We start from the raw sequence: 25,265 nt of genomic DNA, 5'->3' as shown, positions 1-25,265 counted from the left end.
AAAAAGGAAGAAACTACACAATGCAGTGTGAGATGTGTGGGCCTTTTATGTAGTATTTGACAAAACAAGTGTGCAAAGTTGAAATAACTTAAACATTCAGCAGACAGCTCACACTGCAGTTTCACTTTCCTCCCTGGAAATACTTCAGTCAGCATTTAAACTACACAAGGAACAAAATATTTAACACTAAAATCTTGTGAAGCTTTTTCTCAAGTCTTTAAAACATGTAGTTAAAAAGATAAATGTGAAAAAAAAAAAAAATACAGAGATCTCTGCTGAGTAAGAATTTGGTCGTTACTAATCCTGTACAACAATATCACTTTGATTTACAAATACAAAGGCAACTTTGGCTACACTTCCATCAGTAAATTAAAGCACTTGGGATTTTAAGGATTATGTAGCCATGTAAAAGCTATTTGTGCAAGGCATCAGAATACTGAGCAGCAATTTAATACGTGAGAGATAAATAGGTAGTGCTCTACATCAACAGTTCTCATAGCCCTGATTTCTGGGCTGTCAGTTTGAGGAAACAGCTGCACTGTGTGGCCACATCAGGCCCAGCAAATCAATGCTGTGCAGGTCACGTCCTCCCAGTCTCATCGCCACCAGCAGCGGATCAGTGCTTTCACCAGAGACTGGAGGGGCACCTTCTGAAATCTTCTGGAGGAGCAGAAGCAATTCAGTGCCTCCCTGAGCTTACAGAGCGGTCTCAAAGATCACCAAGTTCCCGTCTGCTGTTACTGCGTGTCCGTTTGACAGGCCGGGGCGGCTCCTGCTGTCGTAAGCCTGGAACGCATAGTTTACAAATGTCAGTTTACAAAAACAGATTGTTTTTGTTAAGTGTGAAGAACTGGAGTCAAACTGACCTTTTTAGCTGCCTCTAGAAGAGCTGCTGCCTCCTGTTTGCCCGTCTGCTGCACCATTTTATAAAAAATGTTGGTGGGATCCTGCAGCAGGGTGTACGGCTCATCATACGCATGGATCTTCCCTGCATCTAGAACCTGGAAACAAATAGTTCTGATTATTGCACAAAAATAAGAGCACAGTGTGAGTTTCAAAGCAAAACTAACAGCCTCTTGACTTGAATCTGTGGCATGTTTCAGGCTATGAAAGAAAAGCTGTTAAACCCAGAAAGCCCAACACTCCATCCGCATAAAGGGAAAGCAGTAGCTGCTCCAAAGGTGACAGTCACACTTGTGTTACAGTTTGTATGTTTGGACATCAATCTTGTCAAATACAGAATGCATTAAGCATTAATGCATTTCTAAGGCCCGGCATTGACAGATTATTTGGATCCAGCTCTCAGGAAAAAGCCATTCTACTTTTTACCTTTGCATTAGTTGTTTAACTACTACCTAATTAGAAGTGGCATCGGTGTTAACGGTTCAGGACTCACCAGTATACGGTCGCTGTCCACAATGGTGTTGAGGCGATGAGCGATGGTGAGCACAGTGCATTCTCTGAACTTATCTCGTATGGTTTTCTGGATCAGCTCATCGGTCCTGCAGCCACAGAAATAAACGCTTCTGTTAGTGTGACCTTTAGATAAAATTTACTATCAGCAAACAACCACTGATGCATGATTCACGTGTCAAAGTAAGTATCATCAGCTGAGTAGTTTCTGTATCCCATCAGGCTGCAGTACACAAGATATTCTTCTCTCTAGCAAGATGTTGTTCATACACAGTAGTGCTGGGCGATATGGAAAAAATATTTATCACGATATGAATTATTTTATATCACGATAACGATATATATCACGATATACCACCTGACCTGTGCTCATCTGGAAAGTATGCAGTCTGTAAACAGCGAGTGGAGAGGGTGCAGTCTTTGTTTTGAGTTACCGTAAAGCATGTCGCAAATCCGGGTGCACGTACAGCAGCACCATGTGTCAAAAACACAAGACGGAGTTTCTTTGCAAAAAATATCATTTTTTATACTTTATTTTCTCTTGCATAGAGTCAAGAGTATGTATAGTGAGAAGACAACACTAATATATTTGCCACAGGCTATTTAACCCTTTAAGACCTACCATAGAACCAAGTCCGCCAGAGCTTATCTTTACATTTTACATGCTGTAGTGCCATTTGTGGGAGCATTCCTAGTTGCTATACATCAATACAACCGTTATAGCCCAAATTTTAATAATATGTATGCATGAAGTCCATAGTAACTACATAAATTGCAAAAAAGTGCAATAAACTACAAAAAAAAAAAAAAAAAAAATTTGATAATAGTTTATTTTTTACATATATTTCTAGTTAGAGAAATTTCAGAGGCTTATCCCTCAAAACTGTAAATACAAAAAAGTTGCACAAAATAGTTTCCAACCACGAGAAATTTATTTTGAGTGTCTTCATAGTTTTATTTTTGAGATACACTAATTATTATATACACTACAGGAAAAATGGAAATAAATATTATAATGCATCAAAATAAACTATTTCCAACAGTGTAATTTGACTTCTAAGCCTCCCAGAAACGATACAGAAAAGAATAAAGTCAAACATGACTTTTAAAATCACCAACATAGGCTTATAAGGCCCTTTCGCGAAAATGACGTCACTTCCGGTTTCGGGCAGGTAATGGCGGATATGCGATAGTTCGCGCTGACGTATATGCCAACGTAGGACGTGTTATGAACATCGGCAAAGCCTGTTTCTGGAATATTATGTTTTTGTTGCTGGAAGTGCTTCTTATGCCATTTTTGCAAACCTATATGTGGAAGGAAACCGTGACCTCGGGCAAGCTAATGGAATAAGATGTAAGTACAACTCCTACGGTTTCATATGCAAAAAAAATTATTGCTACCTTACGTGGTTCCAGTTCTACAGGGATTTAAAAATAGTTAGGCAAAACGGAGCGTGCCTGCTCCGACCGGTTGTAAAGGGTTAATTATATATTTTATGTAATAATTTATAAAAATTTGGGTTAGAAACGATAGAAGACAAATGGCACGATAGACACTTTTCTATCGCCAAATATGGGTGATATATATCGTCATATCGCCCAGCACTAATACACAGTAGTCAAACGTCAACTTGCAGTACCTCGGGTCCACATTGGCTGTGGCCTCATCAATGATGAGGATGCGGTTCTTCCTCAGGATAGCTCGTGCCAGACACACCAGCTGCCTCTGGCCCACACTGAAGTTGGAGCCCGACTCAGCCAGGGCAGTCTCCAACTTTCCAGGCAGCTCCTCCACCACAGACTTCAGCTGCACCTGCAGGAACAAAAAAATGAATAAAGGAGCTTTAACTACACTGTATGTGCACGCGTGTCCTCTATAAACAATTCCTGCTCTCTGTTATCTTTTTACAGTTAGTTCCCAGGTTTTGTTATGGGAGCAATCATGCATGCTCCCCTTAGACATTATTAGAAGTACTGCTATGATATGATACCCAGCTTTATTTATCAATCAAGTCAAATGATGCAGGCATGTCTTAAAAACAGGCCTGAATGACCTAATGTCCATCTTCTAAAACAAAACTAAGTTTATTGTACTCCGTTTCAAAAACATTAGAAATGTGTGTCTAACCAGACACTGACTCGACCTCCAGTAGCAAAAGGACTCATGAGTCATGTTTGATCAGGTCATGTTCTTCAGCATCTACATTAAGGACTGCCTTTCTTTTCTTCCTATTAATTTGTGCAATATCTGTAAAATTAGAAACAACCTGTCTCAAAGCAAAACTGAAAAGCTAGTTGGTGTATTTATTTATTCTAGGCTGCATTGTTGTAAAAGCCTAAAAGCCTTCAGTTGATCCAGAATGCAGCAATCAGTATAAAAGAGAGACCCCATTTCTCACATATTAGCTTTGCATTAAATTTGAAGTCCTTCTTACATATAAAAATCATGAATAATAAGACCTCTTAGTATCTTAATATCCTGACAAAGATTAATATGAGCTATAACAATATAATTACTGCAGAGTCATCCGTTTTCACTACAATGTTACCCACAGAGGTGTCCCGTAATGTTAAGAGCACAGCTTGAGCACATTTGTAAGCCTGAGCCAGCCCGAGGACCAAATGCTATTCACTGCCTTGCCATCATAGCTGCACATCTGTGACAAGGGGCTACTCTGGATGACATCACCCTCAGAGGTAATAAGAGCTGCTGGGTTCCTCTGCAGCTAGATAACTGTGATAGACAGTGGGGTGTTATTGTTACACTGTGACAACAGCAGATGTAGAGATGCGACCCAAAGCTGACAATGCTTCATTATAAAAACAAAAACCAAAAAACCAAAACAACAACACAGAAATTAAAGCATACGAGGATGTGGAGACAGAGTTGGAACTGCACAGCTTTCCTGAGCTGAAAGAGGGAGACAATGTGTGAAGGACGATGACGATCCTCTGCTCTGAAAGTGGCACAATTAGGAATGGGATGTATATACAGTGGTCCCACACTATAACACTGTTCACCTTTCGGGGTCTCGCTGTTTCACTGATTTTTTTTGTGCAATTTGCATGGTTTTTTTTTTGTTTGTTTTTTTACAGCGCATTGTGTTCTGCGCCCTGATTGGCTGTAGACCACTGTCAATCAATCGTGTGCCGTGTCTCCTGTACAGTACAGAATGCGTTCAGCTTGTCAAATTTACATAAATTTTCAATCACTAGCAGTGTGACTCTGTGCTGTACTGTATGTTTGTAAGTTTTAACCCCCACAAACACAAAAATGTCGACGAAACATTTTGCACCGCCAAAGGCAACTGCGGGTGTCTTTGGTTTCATTCTATAATACTACGAAGGTTTGAACTTTGAGAGTGTTTGCCTGTCTGAGAAAAGTGTATGAAATGTGTTGTGAGGGGCTTTACAGCCTTAAAACATGTATAATAATTGTAAAAAAAATAAAGCTGGCTACTTCACGGATTTCACTTAATGCAGGTTATTTTTAGAACGTAACTCCCGCGATAAACAAGGGACTGTAGAGCCCCAGATAGTCCATACATGGTGCAGGTTCCTGGCGGCTCTTTTCAAGGCTGATTTTGAGGTCGAAATCCTTGAGGTCATTTAACACTGGGATCTCTGATTGCCTGCTCCTGGCTCCAGGACAAAATTAGATAATTGCCTATTTAAGAGAATATCCTCATGCAACAGAGACAGCAGTTCCTTCACCCTCAGTCAGCCTGAATGGGACAGTTTGGTACCTCTGATGAGCGTACCATACCAGCGTACCAAATATTTCACAATATTTCTGTTGCTATTGTAAGATAATAAAATAGTTTGGCAAGTATTCTGCTTCATAATACAAGAATTAAAACTCACACACTACTGATTCTGCTGATTGTGAGAGTTACTGACCTCTTCCAGAGCACTCCACAGTTCTTCATCTGTGTGTTGGTTAAATGGATCCAGGTTCTTTCTCATGGAACCTGTAAACAGTACTGGGTCCTAAAGGGGTGGGGGAGAGTTGGAGAACCCAAAATGGACACCAAAATGATTAGATTTTGTGGACTATTAAACAATTTGTAAACAGAACAGCACAGTGACTTATTTCAATATATTTGAGTGAGTTTCCTGCTGTGCCAGGTAAAAGTTTAAAAAAACCTAAATGCCACACATGGCACACTGTAACCAGCTGCCAGTCCCTCCTTTGGTTTTAAATGCATCCTACAGTTTGCAAAATTTCTGACTGATCACAGCGAAGAACTTTGTGGGAATTGAAATGCAGTCTTTAAAACTACACTCGTACAATTGTTAGAGCAAATAAATCAGTTTTATTTATATAGCACCAAATCAAAGCAGTTACAACAAAGTGCAAACACTTGTGCTTTTCTGACAGAGCAAACAGAAGTGACTCTAGAGCAGGGGTCCCCAATCCCAGTCCACGAGGGTCGGTCTCCCTGCAGGTTTTAGATCTCACCTTGGGTCAACACACCTGAATCACATGATTAGTTCATTACCAGGCCTCTGGAGAACTTCAAGACATGGGCCGTTTATCAATGCCCAAATACGCGAGTACGTACTCGCGTTCTCGGTGAGTACGTGAGCACGGACTCGCGATATGTACAATTGGAACACCTGCGTACGTGATGATGTCACAGGTCCGGAGTTTTTACTGCCGTCCCCTCTTAATTTAACTGTGAGTAACATGTTATGAAGCTTAACTTTAATCACAGCCAAACCGGTTTACTCAGGAACAAATAAAACACTGAAATAAACCAAACATTAACATTTAGAAGTGATCTAAGTGACTTATATATCATTTTTAACCTCAGTAGTGAAACCTCTATTAATAAAAATAGTGTACATGTACATACGTGTACATACCTTAATAAAAACAAGCAGGTGAGATGTTAGAATGCTTTTATTTCTATTCTAGTGGACACTCAATACTATAGACAGCTGCTGGGGTTTCTTTAACCTGAGTAGTGAGAAGTCACGGGGGTTGAAAACGATGTGCCGGAGTCCGCTGTTGAGTTTTGGACGAAATGCATTCTGGGATATTTAGCTGTCCCAAGTCCACACTGATGCATGCTCGATAAAACGGGCGGATCGAGAACACATCCGGGACTTTTTTGCGTTCTCGGCTTGATGCGTACTTCGAATTGGAACAGTACTTGGTCTCCGACTGATGACGTATCACGAGTGCACGAGAACGCAAGTACGCACAAGTACGCATATTGATAAACGCCCATGTTGAGGAGTTAATTTATCCATTTAAATCAGCTGTGATGGATCAAGGACACATCTAAAACCTGCAGGGAGACCGACCCTCGTGGACTGGGATTGGGGACCCCTGCTCTAGAGTGTCAGAGCAGGCTGGGGCTGCTGATCCTTCTTTGCTTTAAGGATGTGCCAAACGAGTAATTAGTCACATATTAGCCAAAAATTTCTCATGTCAAAGTAACAAAGCTGTAGAAGACGAGCTACGAAACAAGGCAACAAGAGTAGCCAGATGCTACTCTTAACACCCCTACCTCTTTAAACTGTATTTATTATAACATTATTTAGTATAGTTCCAACAGCACCCCCCCCCCCACTCAATGTGCAATATCACTGATCACACTGCACCTCTCAATGCACCTGCTAGTTAGATGGCATGTATGTGTATGTATATAGATGTAAGTGTGTATGTGGAAATATGTGTGTGTATGCATGTACGGATGCAAATATGTATATATACATATATGTATGTATGTGCGTGTATGTTTGCAGGTGTATGTATAACTTGTACATATCTTTCTTGTGTAAATGTAAATTTGTCATTGTAAATACTTACGCTATTGTGTACTTCACACACATGGAGAGATGCCAAACTGCCTTTCACTGTTCTTGTAACAGTGACAATAAAAAGCTATTCTATTCTATTCTATTCTAGTGTTGTGTTCTGCTAAGAGGTCAGCTATGATGTTGTACCTGAGGAATGATGGACATCTTCTGTCGCAGGTCATGGAGGCCAATCTCAGAGGTCACAAGACCGTCGATGTAGATCTTTCCCTGGGGCTCTGCCAGGCGGAACAGAGCCGAGACCAGAGAGCTTTTCCCAGCTCCTGTTCTACCCACAATACCGACCTGACCCAGAAGACACAGAACATCAGCTTTGGTTTGACAGTGTGTCACACAAAAGGCTTCAGGTTCTTAGAAACAAAACAAATAAACCTTGATGTCTGACCTTCTCTTGGGGTCTAAACATGGCTTTCAGGTTGTGCAGCACCTGAGGTCCGTCAGCACTGTAGGAGAAGTTGACCTGGTCAAAGGTCACCAGGCCTTTACTTGGCCAATCAGGAGGAGGACGCTTCTGGGTTTCCCAGGGTGCTTCACTCTCCAGTTTAGTGTACTCTGCTACTCTTTCCACTGATGTCATCTGACGACAGAAATGCAGAAATGCACATTAAATCAGCGTCAGTCTGTGTGGTGTAGTCAAGAACAACATGTAATACAACTATATTTGCGTACAAGTTCAATTTAAGAAATAAACAATCAGGTAAATCTGAAAGAATGGATTAATATCTAGAATTACACGAAAGATCTAAGAAGATACTGCCCACCACATCCGCCGCATCCAATCAGCAAGTCTGCAACTCATAGCTTAGTGTTCAGGATGCTTCAGTCTGCCACTGTTTCTGGGCTTCTACAGGACTATTTTACTAAGCTACTTTTTTCCCATGAGCTGTTTTTTCTCAATGAAGGAGAACAGCCACGTGACTCAGACGGATGTTATAGAATCATTTAGTGTGTCTACTTGGTATCAAGGAGAATGCAGGTATTATTTATTATTAATCTAAAGCATCCTCCCTCTGTGAGCCATTTTATGCTTTAAACACTGTTATAATCTCTTCTTTCAGATAGGTCCTTTCTACCATTTCACCTGTAGTTTAGCTCTCTCACTGCTTCACCTGTAAACATGATATTGACAGATGCCAGAGAAACTCTTTGAGACGACCAGTACAATTGGTGGTCTATTCATGCTATTCATGTTAAAGAGCAGAATCCCAAAGCTTAACCTTTTGGACCCTTGCAAAATAATAATATCCATCAGTCTTCTTCTGCTTATTGAATTCAGGGTCACGGGGGGACTGGAGCCTATCCCAGGTACCACAGGTCGGGAGGCAGAGTACACCCCGGACGGGTCGCCAACACAGACACAGGGGAGAACATACAAACACCTCACAGAAAGACCACGGCCTGATGGTGGAATTGAACTCAGGACCTTCTTCTTGCTGTGAGACAACAGTGCTAACCACTGCATCACCCAAATAAATAAATAATAAATAATTTACTTCAGACTGTAGGTATGCTGACCTCCTTGAACTCCTAAAAATTTTTGATCATTTAAGTCTGCTGATAACACTAGTTTAAGATGCGTAGCACACCAGGCAGAAATCATGCAACATCAGGAAAGTGGTCTCAGATTTACCTCCATGTCAACAAGCCCAATAACCATACATATAAAAGAAAAGGGCAAAGAAGACTTTTGATGTTCAAGTGACAGAATAAATACAATCTTTGGACTATTTCTGGAAATTAGTAAGATTTATATGGGAATAGCAAAAGCTCAGTCATATAAAGAAATGATACAAACGCTGGAAATAAAAGAGACATTGAGTATCTTACCATGTTCTCCACCTCTGCACTCTGTCTGACACCCCACTGGAACATGCCCATTAGTGTGACAGAGTAGCTGAGAGCCAAACCAACAGCACCCGCATCAAGCTCTGACAGGAGCAGGAAAACAACCGTTTTACTACACTTTTAAAAGTTAAACGGTAGCAATCACTCAGCACCTGCTGGACTTCACATGCAGTGTATTGCCAAAAGTATTCACTTGACTGCCTTTGCAAGCATATGAACTTGAGTGACATCCCATCCATTTAATTTACAGGGTTTAAAATGATGCCGGCCCAACCTTTGCACCTTTAACTCTTCCTTAGCAGTGTGTTTTGTGGGAATTTTTGATCATTCTTGTGCATTTGTGAGTTCAGACACTTATGTTGGATGAGAAGGCCTAGCTCGCCATCTCCACTCTAATTCATCCCAAACTCACTCATACATGTCTTCATGGACGTTGCTTTGTGCACTGGTACACAGTCATGTTAGAACAGGAACCTGAATGAAATTGTCCAAAATGTCTTGGTATGCTGCATTAACAGTTTCTTTCCCTGGAAACACTCAGACAAGTACCGTTCTCAGACTGGACCATCGGCTTGCCAGATGGAGAAGCTTGATCGTTCATCAATTTGGATGGGTAAGCCTATACTTTTGGCAATATAGTGGATAACTCGCACACTGCTGCCCCCTGCTGGTAGGCCATCACAAATAGCAACACTAAATCGACAGTAAAATTAGTTCTCTCACTGTCTCTGAGTAGCAGACAGCCAAATGTAGTGATGGTAACAAAGACGGAGCAGATGCCATCAAGGCGGACAGCAAACCAGCGAGAGGTGGTCAGGAACAGGAACCAGGCCTCTGCACAGTGAAACAATCCATCACTGACAGTTCACAAACGTACAATTTTTAGGTTCTCTGATCATAATATGAGCTTCTATGTGCCAAGCCTGAGGAGAACCTGAGTGCAGGTCCTGATGAGCATCAAAGACTTTCTGGAAGCGCTCCTCTTCTCCAAAGGCTCGGATTGTCCAAAGGCCCTGAAGAGATGAGGACAAGTGGGAGAAGACTGGACTCCGAGCTGAAGACACAGATGAGTGAGAAGTTACCAACAGGTTAAAGAACGCTTCAAGCTTTAAAGATATTAAATGTGCAGGTTTTAAAATGAAAAAGAAACAACAATAGCAGCACGTATATCTCCTCCTTCACACACTGTTGTACTGTAGGACACTCACTGGTGGACTCGAGCCGTTTAACATTTCTGGAGGTCCGCAGAAAGTAGCGACGCAGATAAAGAAAGATGAGAAGGAGGGGGACAACGGGGATAAGGATCCAGGGAATCACCGACGCTGCAACAGCAATGACCCCAAGTATCTGGAGGAAGATCTGCTCACAACAGATAACAGAAAAACACATCAACATTAAAGTGGTTTGTTCTTTTGCCTTTTTCTTTTTTGTGTGTGTTTAAAAAACTAAAAATAAATGTTTTACAGAATGAAAAAGTATTTTCATTAACTTGTGCATTGTACTTCAGCCTTTCACTTTAGTAACAGCACTGTCAGTTTTACCCATTTTATTCTTCAACATAGAGAGCTTTGACCCTCCGTTACAAATAAGAGCGTTATCTCCGATCGACATCAGTAGGTAAATATTACCAACCTAGGGCAGTGCCACAGCGCTTACACTTTTCCTTTACTCACCAGTTGCATCACTGAGCGCTCTGATTTGAAATTAAATTTGTCTGTTTGATGCAGATTCAGTGACTGAGCCAAGCTCGAGGAACATCAGACAACAACGAAATTCTAAATACTTTGTCCAGCAGCGTGTAATCAGTGTACTGATTAGCTCCTAAGTTAAGAGCTAAGTGCCAATGAGTTATAAAGCCTTGTCCTGAGTGGAGCATTTTAGGTTCTGCATTGATTTCATAGTGATGGGACAGCTGCTGTCAGTCTGCAGCAAAGTTTAGATTGCCTAGTTATGGCATTTTCTTCATAGAATTTAGCTTTCATTTTGGAAAACTACCCAGCAACAGATGAGCACATGGCAGGATCGCTTTTCTTCACAGTTTTTTGAACTGTTGATTTGATTCGATTAAGACTTGTTATTGTTTTTTTTATTGGACTTTAAATGGCTTTTATTGGCTTGAAGCTTTTATTGTCATTACAGTAGTGAGTGCAGCTGTTACTTCAGGAAAATACTTCACTACCTTTGCTCTGGACCTGCTGTGTTTGTCTGTGTTTGAAAAGAGTGTGGAGGCTGCAGCTCCACCATAAACTGTCACTTGTTATGATCTTCTTTGCTGCTTTGTCAGTGGTTTAGAAAAGAAATATGCTGCTGTGTCTTTGCTGAGAGATCTACCCTCACCTGAACGAAGTCCGCAAACGTCACTGGCATGTTGGAGTCCAGCAGCCCAATGTCCTTTGAAAATCTGTTCAATACTCTTCCTGAGGTGAGACAAGAGACAATTATCACCACACTTTGAAACCAGCTAGAGTAAGATTAAGGTTTAGTTTAACTTTTCTTGCTTGTATACACAAAGATGGCAAATGGAGTAAAAGGAACTACAAAATTCATCCATCCATCTTTACCCCCCCTTATCTGGGTTATCCGGTCACACCAAGGTATGGCTGAGCTCCTCGCCCTATGTGTAAGGAAGAGGAAACTCACTGAACCTCATCTACCCCAGGGGACCGGCCACCGGAGAGCTTTTTTTTTTTGGCTTCAGTGACCTCAGCCACAGTGATGGATGGGTTAGCTCCAGACTCTGCTTCCACTACTAAAGGTGTATCAGCGGGATTGAGGACATCCTTTAAGCAAATCAAGCCTAGGGACTTGAAGAGGGTTGGGTATTGTGCTTATGTGTCAAATGTGATTTTACACATAAGCACAAAATGACAGTCAGGACCCGTTTTTTGACTCAAATGCACAGGGAAGCAACCCCACTCATCCATCGCAAAGCACAGTTGCCAAATTGGGGATACTTGTATACCCAACCTGCCTGTCACCTCTCACTGAGGGCAACCCAGGATTGGTACAATGTCCAGCCCTTTCTAGACACCAGAGCAAAAGTTATGAGTTGATGTGAGCGCGACTACACCTAGCTCATATTTCTCAACCTCAAGCATTAGCTCAGGCTCCTTCCCCAACAGAGAGGTGCCATTCCAAGTTCCTAAAGCCAGATTTCTCAGACTGCCCCTGACCATCGCCCCTCCTGTGAGTGGTTGGCCCACACGAGCACTACAGAATTCCATTTAGAAGTTTTTGAACTACAAAATTCTACAATTTACCGACTCTGGCTTTAGAACGCACAACATTAAAAATTTGCAAAGTTTTGCTTACCAATCGGATTGATGTCAAAGAAGCGCACGGGTGTTTGGAGTATAGCGCTAAACATGCGGTTGTGCAGAGACTGTGAACACCTCACTAGCACATTGAACAGCAGCAAATTCCTGCCAAAGCCAAAGATTATGGTGGCTGCAGTCAAACCTGGAAAAATAACACACCATGAAACACCACAGTAAAATCAGCCGAAATGCAGCGCAGTGTAAATAAGAGAACGCCTTTACCTCCATAAATTCCCAGGTAAAAATCCATGTCCAGCTCTTTGGTGACATTTAGTCCATTCTCTGTGTTGTTGGTCATGTTACTGCTGGCCATTAGTTTTTCTTGCTCATCAGCCCTAAACAGTCAGACATGAGTATAAACAAACATGTAAAAGCTGCAGTCTATGAGGAAAACGGCAGATTGAAGATACTTACCAGTAAGCTAGCCACCAGTCTTGCATGATGTATGCTACCTAGAAGATATAAAAGTAAAGAAAATAATTTTTACTGCTTTATATTACACATGTGAAATGCATTCAACACTTATTCTCACTGAGCTAACATGTGGAAGGCGAATTACAAGTACAGGTGAGTCTCTGTGTACCTGAGCCATGATGTTAAGCAGCACGACAGCCAGCAGAACCACAATGTTGGCCCCAGCTGTCAGATACTTGGCATAGATGCGCATTCCAATGGTTCCCTGAGCTCGATTCTCCTCTGCGAATGTCTGAACTGGCTCTGCCTGCGAGGAAGTCATCAGCATACAACAAGTATCATGATCACTGGCCATCAAGTTCCCTGTGTTTAACTTGTCAAAATGAAAATGGAGTAAAGCAAACTAAGCTCAACTTGTGTCAGTTCAGCACGCTCTGCTTGTTAAAGACCATTGGGGGAGGGGGGAAAGAAAGAAAAGCAAACATGATATTAAACTAGGGATGGGCAGAAACTACCCATTTCCTATAAACAACCCTGACTTTTTAAAAACTAGGCTGTTTTTACTGATAATTATGCACTAACCGGTAACTGGTCTCCATCTTTGATGGACTGGACAGAGGAGGTCTGGGACAGTACTGAATTTTGAGACAGAGTTCGAGTTCTGATGGGGGTGTCATGATGAGGCTGCTGTTGCTCCTCTTCCTCCTCCTTCTTGAGAAGGGAGGTGAAGTCCAATCCAGACTGCTGAAGCTCCGTGTAAGTTCCCTTTGCCACCATGTGACCCTGACACACACAAATCACCAAGTGTTAGGAAATTGTACAGCTGTGAGGGTGTTTTACAGACCTATGGACACACACACACACACACACACACACACACACACACACACACACACACACACACACACACACACACACACACACACACACACACACACACACACACACACACACACACACACACACACACACACACACACACACACACACACACACACACACACACACACACACACACACACACACACACACACACACACACACACACACACACACACACACACACACACACACACACACACACACACACACACACACACACACACACACACACTTTGTAGTGTCTGAAGATGTCAACAGCAGTACATTTCCAAAGTCCTGCTAGTCACCCATATAGTTTTTCGACATTCAGCTTACTTTGGCAGCACTTAGTCCCGTTTGTGCTTTTCTACAAACGGCAGTAGTGTGGCTGAATTTCAGAAAACAGAAAGCATCTTCTGAAGAGAAAGATAAATCCCTACAGCCCCTTCAGTCTATGATCTAATATCTTGTGTGCAAAGCTGATAACCAACCTGAAGGTGGCGCCAGAGAACACTCAGAAACAAAAGTTCAGAGCAATCTTCTATAAGACTATTCAAGGCTGATCCACAGTGTTTGCAAAGTCAGGTCATCACTTTGTACATATAGTTTCCCCAGTGATTATTTCAGATGAATCCTTTTATTAATCTGAAATAATCTTTTATCCAGAATTGAATTCAAAATCCTGCTCCTCATATACAAGGTCTTAAATAATCAGGCCCCATCTTATCTTAATGACCTTGTAGTGCCATATCACCCTATTAGAGCGCTTCGCTCTCACACTGCAGGCCTACTTGTTGTTCCTAGAGTATTTAAAAGTAGAATGGGAGGGAGAGCCTCCAGTTTTCAGGCCCCTCTTCTGTGGAACCAGCTTCCAGTTTGGATTCAGGAGACAGAAACTCTCTCTACTTTTAAGATTAGGCTTAAAACCTTCCTTTTTGCTAAAGCATATAGTTAGGGCTGGACCAGGTGACCCTGAATCCTCCCTTAGTTATTCTGCAAGTAGAGCTGGGCGATATAAGATTTTTTCATATCACGATATGTTTTTTTCATTTCAGGCGATAACGATATATATCACGATATAAGCCAAATAACTATATTTGTAAGATTTAAATGTGCCGTTGCTCACAAGTAAAATGTGAAATAATCAGCAGCTTGTTTTGATTTAAATATTTATTTCCCATAATAAGTTAACAGGGTAGATGTACTTAAGGAACATGAGACTTCAGTTTCAGATAAATAAAGGCAAATATTGCAAACTACACAAAAGGTAGCCGCTAAAGCGTTTAAGTTTCAAAACAGAAAAAACAAAACAGACTACTAAATTGTCAATTCCACTTAGAAACAAAATTTTAATTCTAAAAATAAAACTTAGTCAATTTTGTCTGTTCTTCTGTAAAACAAACTAACTTTTGTCAATATCAAATAAACTGAGAACTAAAAGGAAATTCTCAATCTCTCCTTGTTGTATAGCTTAGCTTTTCAAACAGTTTTAACAGTTACTTTAGTCCAGAGTTTCCCAAAGTGTGGGGCCCGCCCCCTAGGGGGGGGCGCAGAGCCATTGCAGGGGGGGCGCGGTATGAAAAGAAAAAAAAAAAAGAAGAAAAAAAAAAAAAGAAAAAAAAAAAGAAGAAAGCTTGGACACTGTGGACAGGTTTTTGACGGGGCTCCCACATAAACGCAAAGCAGGAGATGAAGCATCGCCAAATATGTTTCCAAACCAACTTCCTTCCAAGCCAAAGACTAGAAAATATGGTGAAGCATATCTTCCCTTTGGCTTCACCTGCACAAGTGCCAAGGTAGGTCTCCCCTGCAAAATTAGTTTTCCCTGCGTCGGGAGCAGCGCTGGGCTCTCCAAATCACGGACAAACAGGATCCCACATTCTTGATTTTTAGTTCACAAACACTTCTTGTAATAACTAACTACTCCTGACATTTTGGACATGTTAGCTCTTTATGCAGTAAAGTTACAGTGGGATACAAATAATATCAGGCTGATCCTGCCGTAATTTGTTCCCCCGGTTCAAATCACGGACAAACAGTATCCCACAGCTGTTTTTGAACCCATTTTGCACAGAGATACATTTTTTGAAAAATGTATTGACAGCAATGTTGAAAATTATTACACAGGAAAAAAAAAAAAACAACTACACGTAAAATAATTACACCGTGACGCCTCTGCCTTTCTAAATGGAGGGACAGTAACTGCGTGTGTATTTGTAAGCGTGTAAAACCTGAAGATACTCAGATTAACAGTAACAGTATTTTGTCTCTGCCATTCTGCAATTTATCTCATGTAAACAATAACGTGGCGCACAGCGTGACGTGAAAAGAGGCACATACTTTTGTCGTTGTCGAACTCTGTATTCCTCGTCCACACATAAACGCAAAAAAAAGGAGTTTTAAATAATCTCCGTTTTCGGTGAATCGCAACGCCGTTTACGTGTGGACGAAAGACCCAAACGCATAGAAACAGCTGAGTTTTCAAAAATACCCGTGTAGGTGTGGACGCAGCGTAAAAGAGTTAGTAGTGTATTTTATTACTACCTGTAATTTATTGCCGTTTACTTGTATTTGCTTAATTGTTTACTAAATGTTTGAGGTGTGAAATAAACAGCAATGGAGTAAAACATGGATGTGTGTGTTTGGAGGATGTGTTTGTGCGGTGGGGGGGCGCGAACATTTTTCTTGTAAAACAAAGGGGGGGCCTGGCAAAAAACCACTGCTTTAGTCTGACAAAAGCCGAATGACGAATTAGCGCTTTCAGTCAGAGATTGAGCATGCACCGCTTTATTGTATTTCCAGACTTGCTTTCGGCACAATTTACAGTGCGCGCTACTCTGTTTTTTGTCAGACTTGAAATAGCCGAAATACCTTCACACTACGGAACTTCTGTGGCCCTTCCGTTCGACAATCTCTCCGGCATTGGAACCATCATCTGTTTTTTCTTCGGTAACCTTCGCTCACGCTCTCGGTTGATTTTTCTCTAGTCGGCAAACTCATTTCCTCCATTACCTGGGCAGCCCGGCTGGCTGCTTCCCAAACAAATACACATGTGCGCCTTGGCACTTGCGCTGTACATAACAAGTCACGTGACGTGACGCTGCGGCTGTGATTGGTTCGGCTCTGCGCTACTTAATTTGGATTGGCTGTTCTTTTTTTTTCCTTTTAAGAGGACAAGAGAGATGAGGCCTATCGCAATAGTTAAATTTTTCTATCGAGAAAAAGTTATTTCGCAATACATATCGTTATCGTTCTATCGTCCAGCTCTAGCTGCAAGTTATGTTCTTCTTCAGTCACCTTTCTCACTCACTATGTGTTAATAGACCTCTCTGCACTAAATCATACTTGTTATTAATCTCTGGCTCTCTTCCACAGCATGTCTTTTGCACTGGAATGTAAAAGCTGAAGGTAAACACAGTGCTCAGATACAAGTTTGGTACACAGGGATGATTTCATCTGCACTAACCTCTTTGAGGACAACAATCTGGTCAGCTGCCTTCAGGTACTGCAGCTGATGGGTGACCAGGACGCGAAGCTTGTTCTTCAGCAAGCCACAGATGCATCTGACACAAGAAAAACATTTTTTCTCATTCCAATTTGTTTCAGTTTCACATAAAAACGTCAAACACTGTCAAAGGATTTTCTTCTTCTTTAGTACAGTTAAAAAGTTTGTATGTTATCTAAGAGGAAGAGTGTAACAGGAAGTTTGGGGTAAAGCTCAATTGTCTGCCTGACACTGGTAGTCCCACACCCTTCCTGGCTTAGCCCAACACATGCAAAGCTTTTGTCAGTTTTCACTTCTGATGTATTTTTGTTTCAAAGCACTGTGTACAATGACAAAGCTATAAAAACAACATTAAACAATGGGGCACTGCTAAAAATCTATCACTCGGGTTAAAACCTTTGCCAAAAGCCAAAAACACAAGTGCATGTGTTACATCATGCACAACAATTGAAACTTTCTCCTGCTGGGAGGTGACACTGAACGATTTCCAGCTTTGATGTATTCTTCCAGTAAGGGGCTTAACCCCACCCCTGACCTGTGATGTGACTGCTAACAGAAGAAGCAGGATGAATCGCAAGGACAGAAAACTGTTTTGCAGAATTTTGATTAAACAATATAGCCATTCACAGCCACTTCTTAAAGCAAGGGTTGCCTGAAGTTTTTTTGTTCTTTGCCAAATAATCATGTGTAGACACCAAAGAACACTCAAAGAAAACTTAGAAAGCCTGCACAACTACTCTTTAGTCTGGCTCCATGGAAGCTAAATATCAAGTCTTGTCCAGTCATGTGCAAGACTTTTGCACATTATTGTAAATGTGTGCATCACAAACAACCACACATTCTTTGCAGAGTGAATGAGTCATAAATGCTGAAATGATTTTAACTGAAGTCACTCACTGTTCAAAGAGGTGCCTCCCCACCTCTGCATCCACAGCACTGAGTGGGTCATCCAGAATATAGATGTCTGCATCCTGATACACGGCCCTGGAATCAAAAGCATTTACAGTAGCTGCAGCATCAGGCTTCATAGCAACAATGAGAGGTCTTCTTACTGTCATCTAAAAGTGAGAAGGTCTTCTGTTGTTTTTTTAATTATCATTACTTCTGGCTCACGGAGTGCTTTAATTCAAGACAACTGAAAAAATGCGATCCTTTCGTGCATACATTTACTGTGTCAATATCATCTCAGGTGTTGCCAGGAAACAGTCTGCTGCACCTTCCTTTAAAACCTGTCCATTCCTGGTCCTTTAAAGTTGTTCTGCCTCAGGGGAAATCTATGCTGGCATTCCATGGGTGGCTGTAGCTCAGGTGGTAGAGTAGGTCACCTACTGATCGGAAGGCTGGTGGTTCGATTCCTGGCTTCCCCTAGTCTGCATGCCAAATATCCTTGGGCAAGATACTAACCCCAAATTGCTCTCCGATGCATCCATCGGAGTATGAATGTGTGTGGATGTTAGCTAAAAGAAGCACTTAGACAAATGTACTGGTGTGAATGGGTGAATGCACAAGTTGTGTAAAGCGCTTTGAGTGCTCAGAAGAGTAGAAAAGCGCTATATTAGAACCAGTCCATTTACCATGTGTATCATTTACTGCTACTAGCAAAACAAAACCTAATGTACAACCTAACAGCAGTCAAGAATATGTGGGTGAGCACAATAAAGCAGTCTGGTTCTCTGTCACACTACCTGGCCAGGTTGACACGAGCTTTCTGTCCTCCGCTGAGTGTAGCTCCTCTGTCCCCAATCAGTGTCTGGTCTCCATCTGGGAGTAGCTCCAGGTCCTGGATTTATGGACAGCAGAGTCTTATTACTGCACCATACAGTACCATGGGAAGAAAAGCATGTCTTATTGCACGGGTGTCCAACTCTCCTGCAGGTTTTAGATGTGTCCTTGATCCAACACAGCTGATGTCAATGGCTAAATGACCTCCTCAACATGTCTTGAAGTTCTCTAGAAGCCTGGTAATGAACTAGTCGTTTGATTCAGGTGTGTTGACCCAGGGTGATATCTAAAACCTGCAGGACACCGGCCCTTGAGGCCTGGAGTTGGACACCGCCGTCTTGTTATGAAAATCAAGAGAAAATTCTCATATTTTAAAACTGGAGGAGTAGTTGCCAACACATACTGGTGTGCTACACCCATATAACAGGCTTTGTTGTTGCTGCAGAGTACAAAAATGACCAGCACAAGGGCACAACTTTCAATTTAAAAAACAAAAAACCCCTTAATAATATTATCATTATTATTATTATTATTGTTCATTTTGATATTCAATAATATGCTGACTCAATGATAAAAATGCCACACTACCTTTGTGCAAAGAAAAATGACAGAGCAACACTAGCCCCGTTTGTTTTATGCAAATGTACAAGTGTTGAGCCTTTTAAGTGTACAAATGAGAAGAAAACAAAGTAAACAGTTTAAACAGTAAAATCCAGAGTTTTACCGAACCTTTGCAATGACTAAGCATTTTTAAAAGTCAGCACACTGCATGACTCAGCATCTTGATGACAAAGCTATTCATGAAACTATCAAATCATTTCTAGCCCTTGTCAGAGCAGGATTTTTTTTTTGTTTTACTTTGTTTATTGCACACAGTAACATGACTCACAAGTAACTCATTTATTGAGCACAGCATGTGAAACCTCTGCTGCTGGCAGGTTAACAAGGGCTCAGTGCAGTGCAAGTGTTATATCAGACATCTGCAAGAGTGCAGACATGCAAATCTTGTTGTAAAACTACATAAAAGTAAGCAATAAGTGACCATAAAAACAAAGATAAGAAATGCCATTTGAAGAAGTCTCATCAGCAAACGGGACGAATACAACAGGAGAAAATTTGGACTCTCTATCCTCTCTGCACTCAGACCTCTGCTGTCGAGTCACTTGGTACCATTCACTTACAATTAGCATATAGTAAGAAAAAGTAGTGCTACCATCTATGGCTCATTATTTTTAGCAGCTTTATGAACAGAACCAAGTCAGCTTGTTTCAAGATTGTTCACAGTCTACACACACACTCATCCAAAAATGTGTTGGGAAGTTTCACAGCAGACTGGTGACCTTGGTTTGGTGATACACTGACAACAAACATCAATATTTTAACTGGATAAGAAGATAATGGATGGATGGAAAATACTCTGGGAATACTCCGAACAAGAAGGCCCACCTCACTTAATGGGAGGCAAATTTTCTGCAAACAGTCAGAGTCAGACTGACAACATGCTGCCATCAGAGTGCTATTGCCAAACTGAGTCCATTCAAGCCCAGTTTCACTGTGAGGATATAGCCTACAAAAGAAAAAGATCACCCCACTCAGTATTCACTCAAAACTTTGAACTATAGTGATAGCATGTGCATCACTCTGTCTGTAAACACTACCAAAAACATTACCTCTGCCAAGGAAGTTATTATAACACAGCAGATCGAGTGAATTTATGTCATCAACCTGCAGCTAAATCTTGCTTTTCAAACCCAGTAAATCCTGAAATCATATTATTATACAACTAACAGCAGTCTGTTAAGACTCACACAAAGGCGGCAGCAGCTGGTTTCTTTTAAGGAACATTAAAAGAAACCTGACACCAGGAAGTCATCTGTCTAATAAAGCTTAGAAAACATTTCCTGTCTCATTATTCTGCAGCGTCACAGAGTCAAACAAACACAGGTCCCATCTCATTTATTGAGACCTTCATGATCAACAGACTGGGTGAAGTTTCACTAATCCTGAAACACAAATCCTCCCATTCCAACAAACATGACGCCAAAGCATTTTCATACTCCTGACAATGAAGAGGGAACGTACTAGCAGCACCACACAGGAACAGAGTCGGTGTAAGAGAAAGGGAGTGACACACGCTAACACAGGTGACACATACAGACTCTGTACAAGAGGTTTTGCAGGTTAAACACTGCACCGCCTCATCCAGTTCTATCTTGTAAAGTCCAAAAGGTCAGGACCGGCCGGTCTCACACACAAAAAAAATTAGTGGGTGTATCAGTGCATTACTGAACTGAACTAGAACTGGTAAAGCAGGTTTTACCAAGAGGACCTATGTATAGACAAAATACTTTTACATTTGCTTAAATGTAAGATGACAGCTTTAAAATCTGAACTGGAATGTTGCTGGTCCAGTTGCTTTTGACAAAGTAAAGTCATCGAATGTGTTTTAACATTGAATTAGTATTAGACACATCAAACAGAGGCAAGTGTAGTTGCTTTGGGACTGATTTCACTAAAAAAACAAAACAAAAAACAAGATTTAGTGCAACTCTGGAGTTATTTATCACTCTTCTCTCTTTTTAAAGGCTCAATCATGCACATAACAATGGTTGAGTACTTTGTGAACTGCAAATGCACATCTCTCACCCTCTTTAGAGCACAGGCTCTGATGACTCTCTCGTACTTCTGGGGGTTCAGCTCTTTTCCAAAAAGGATGTTGCTGCGAATTGTTCCAGGGAAGACCCACGGCTGCTGGGCTGCGTAGGTCAACTGTCCTTTGACTCTCAGCACCCCTTTTTCAGCTGGAAGCTCGCCCAGGATGGAGCTCAGCAGGGATGACTGATAGTGATGGTAGAAGGTAGAAGCAAAGATAGGGTAAACGGACTGGTTCTTAAATAGCGCTTTTCTACTTTGAGTACTCAAAGTGCTTTTTATAACAGCACGTATGACATGAGCATGACAAAGAAAATAGATTACACAGCATCACGAGCAGATATCTCACCTTTCCAGCTCCCACCGGTCCAATTACAGCCAACAGTTGATTTGAGTTGAGTGTGAGTGAGATGCTCTGCAGAGATGGAGCATCTAAACTCTGCAAAGAGAATAAAAATCTTACATCAGAAAAAACATTTTAAAAGTCTGCTGTTTAGATCTACTATGAACAAAACAATGGGTAGTCAAAGGGCAAGTGTGCACTCAGTTAAACTGAGGTATTCTGATTGGTTAGAGCAGTGAATGACATGTATCCAACCTTGTCCCAGTAGCAAGTCAGATCCTGAATCTCCACAGCAGCATCCTTCTCATCCTGTGGCAGACCAACTGTGTTTTTCCTGATCTCATCCAGTGTCAAGAACTCCTTTACCACAGAAGCAGAAAAGTGCATCAGTGCCAAGTTCTAACACAGCCATGACAGTCAAATCCCTCCCACGATCATTTCCCAATGCAGTGTTACACAACAGCACCAAGGTGTCACATGTTTAAAGAGCAGTCTTTTACTACAGTGGTCTGGTAAATTATTTGTAATGTTATACAACTGACAGTGACACCATTTAAAATTCCATTTAAATCTGAACTCAAGTTTAGGGGCAGAAAAATTAAAAGAGGAAGAACTTTGTTTTACACAGATGTCCATTGAGATGATGCTACGTGAGAACAGCAGTCCCAGACTGAACAGTAGTGTAATGAGCAGGTACTAAAGCCGTTCTCTGCTTTTATGAGTCTGTTCATTGAAAGCAGAACCAGACTTTCAGAAGCACTGTTACATTCTATTCAATTCAATTCAATTCAATTTTATTTATATAGCGCCAAATCACAACAAAAGTCGCCTCAAGGCGCTTTATATTGTACAGTAGATAGCACAATAATAAATACAGAGAAAAACCCAACAATCATATGACCCCCTATGAGCAAGCACTTTGGCGACAGTGGGAAGGAAAAACTCTGCTGGCTTTAACAGTTCAAAAGCTGCATGGCGAGAGACAATGACTTTAAACCTGCACTAGAAATGTGCCAGGCACGTCTCCAACAACTCAACAGACCTTAACTGTTACAAGGTCTGCTGACTCAACTGATTTTTAGTGAAGTCTGTTGCATTTTCATGTCTGTAAATAGCACCAACGCGGTGTACCTGAATCCTGCGGACGCTGACACGGCTCTCAAACAGCTTTTCAATAGCACTAGGGAAGAAAAGCGTCACCGTAAGTCGCACCGCACTGTAGAGAGACACCGTCACGAATACACTGCTGGCTGAGATGGTATTCCCCAGGAGGACATAGAGGGTGAATGTGACAAAGAGAATGAGCTTGCTGGCGCAGAAAAATGAAGCCATGTTGAGACCTCGCAGGTAGGAGCTCTTCATGATCTTGGAGATCTCTTTTCTAGAAGGACACAGAACACCAATAATGAAATGTGACCAATGTTGCCTATTCCTTAGCCCTTCACAAAAAAAATACATTACTTTCTAACATTCAAATGTTAGCGTTAAAACACAGAAACACAGTGTGAGAGCGAAGTACTCTAATGGGGTGAAATGGTACTACAAGGTCATTAAGATAAGATTGGGCCTGATTAATTAAGACTTTGTATGTGAAGAGCAGATTTTTAACTTGAATGTGGATTTTACAGGAAGCCAACAGGAGAAATCTGCTCTCTCTTTCTAGTCCCTGTCAGTACTCTTGCTGCAGCATTTTGGATTAACTGAAGGCTTTTCAGGGAGTTTTTAGGACATCCTGATAATAATGAATTACAGTAGTCCAGCCTAGAAGTGATGAACTAGTTTTTCAGCATCACTCTGAGACTGGATGCTTCTAATTTTAGAGATATTGCACAAATGGAAGAAAGCAGTCCTACATATTTGTTTAATATGTGCGTTGAAGGACATGTATTGGTCAAAAATGACTCCTAGGTTCCTCAGTGTTACTGGAGGCCAAGGTAACGCCATCCAGAGTAAAAGAATGATGTTCACCCTCTTTAATAATAATAATAATGATAATAATAATAATGGATTGCATTTATATAGCGCTTTTCGGGACCCCTCAAAGCGCTTTTACAATACCACTATTCATTCACTCTCACATTCATACACCGGTGAAGGCAAGCTACAGTTGTAGCCACAGCTGCCCTGGGGCAGACTGACAGAGGCAAGGCTGCCATATCGTGCCATCGGCCCCTCTGGTCTCTTACTGAGGAATGCAGCTTAGCAATAAAACAGCAATAATCAGCACCAGTACCAGCTATCAGTATTATATCCAAATTAGAAAAAAGTTGGACTGGCTCCTCCCATGTTACCCTACACTACAACGCTCTCTCAGAAAACAGCCTCTTTCCTTTATTTACATTCTTACTCCCGTCCCAGACACATGTATCTAATTAAGCCAGTGGTTTGGTAAGATAAGCATTTTCTTCTTGGTTCATTTTCAAAGTCAGAGCTTTGAGTAACACCCTTCATCAACTATCACAGTTACCAAGCTAAGGTCAGGATGTGCTCCAAAACCAGATCCGCACAGTTCCACTGCATTTAAAAATTAATTGCATGATGTTAAGCAAAGTTAAGTTTGCATTTTTTGATACTCAGAATTAATAATAATCATCATCATCATCATCTTACCTTCTGACCTCAGAGACCAGAGCAGCGAAGGGCTTTTCCCAAGCGTACATCTTAATGATCCTCATTCCAGACACCACTTCATTCATTGTGCGGATTCTGCTGTCTGTCAGAGCAGCAGTCTTACTTCTGTAAACAAAATAGAAAACTCACGATTGAACAAACCTACCCAAACATCTAACATGCAACATCAATGTTCACCAGTTCCATCAGAATTATTCCTTAAAATGTTTTTCGTCACCAAGTCTATAAGAGATCTTTTTCTTTTTGGGGGAATTTAGCCAAAAATACTGAAGTAAAAACAGACCAATCATAGGAGTTTTTAGACTAAAACAATAGTTCCTTTCCACAGTTCCACGAAGATACATATTTCTGTTATGCTAAATCAGAGTTCAGCTCAGTTTCAGAGATCTAAGACTGACTGAGCATTTGTGCTTTTACCTGAACTTGGAGAAAAGTCTTCCGAACATGCTTTGGACCGGCATCAGAATCAAGAGGACCCCTATGCCTCCCAAGCATGAAGGACCGATCTCATACCACAGCAGCCCAATGACTGCAGCTGCCTGGAGTGGTCCCACCCACAGGAAGTGCAGAAAGATTGTCACCTATTCAGAGCAAAATATCTGGAATAAGTTTCAATGTTACTTTAACAGCAATACGTCTTTTAAGGAAGCATTCGAATTCCCCCATTTAGGAATGGCTACTTTCAAAAGACTTTATGAAGATCAGTGAAAGCATGACATGGTGTAATTAACAT

The 25,265-nt window shown here is 41.3% G+C and overlaps 1 protein-coding gene across 1 annotated transcript in view; it reads right to left on the bottom strand.

Moving 5' to 3' along the window:
* Positions 1-28: 28 nt before the first annotated feature.
* The window catches only part of LOC116321007 (multidrug resistance-associated protein 4-like), a 39,623-nt gene continuing 14,386 nt past the window's right edge, over positions 29-25,265 (bottom strand). The window contains exons 6-31 of the mRNA XM_031740750.2: positions 24,950-25,113; positions 24,512-24,637; positions 23,033-23,282; positions 22,157-22,261; positions 21,908-21,997; positions 21,553-21,744; positions 18,870-18,964; positions 18,082-18,168; positions 17,146-17,242; positions 13,401-13,601; positions 12,988-13,125; positions 12,819-12,856; positions 12,627-12,739; positions 12,400-12,546; positions 11,425-11,504; positions 10,296-10,446; positions 10,022-10,141; positions 9,811-9,921; positions 9,070-9,170; positions 7,628-7,819; positions 7,372-7,527; positions 5,314-5,403; positions 3,054-3,226; positions 1,397-1,502; positions 867-1,001; positions 29-786 (exon numbers count right to left, since the gene is read on the bottom strand). Of these exons, the coding sequence (XP_031596610.1) occupies positions 697-786; positions 867-1,001; positions 1,397-1,502; positions 3,054-3,226; positions 5,314-5,403; positions 7,372-7,527; positions 7,628-7,819; positions 9,070-9,170; positions 9,811-9,921; positions 10,022-10,141; positions 10,296-10,446; positions 11,425-11,504; positions 12,400-12,546; positions 12,627-12,739; positions 12,819-12,856; positions 12,988-13,125; positions 13,401-13,601; positions 17,146-17,242; positions 18,082-18,168; positions 18,870-18,964; positions 21,553-21,744; positions 21,908-21,997; positions 22,157-22,261; positions 23,033-23,282; positions 24,512-24,637; positions 24,950-25,113 (3,348 nt within the window). The 3' untranslated portion in view covers positions 29-696. The remainder of the gene's footprint in view (positions 787-866; positions 1,002-1,396; positions 1,503-3,053; positions 3,227-5,313; positions 5,404-7,371; positions 7,528-7,627; positions 7,820-9,069; positions 9,171-9,810; positions 9,922-10,021; positions 10,142-10,295; positions 10,447-11,424; positions 11,505-12,399; positions 12,547-12,626; positions 12,740-12,818; positions 12,857-12,987; positions 13,126-13,400; positions 13,602-17,145; positions 17,243-18,081; positions 18,169-18,869; positions 18,965-21,552; positions 21,745-21,907; positions 21,998-22,156; positions 22,262-23,032; positions 23,283-24,511; positions 24,638-24,949; positions 25,114-25,265) is intronic.

Source organism: Oreochromis aureus, linkage group 23, assembly GCF_013358895.1.
Source record: "Oreochromis aureus strain Israel breed Guangdong linkage group 23, ZZ_aureus, whole genome shotgun sequence".
NCBI classification, from domain to species: Eukaryota; Metazoa; Chordata; class Actinopteri; order Cichliformes; family Cichlidae; genus Oreochromis; species Oreochromis aureus.
This window is presented reverse-complemented; position numbering and strand designations above follow the sequence as displayed.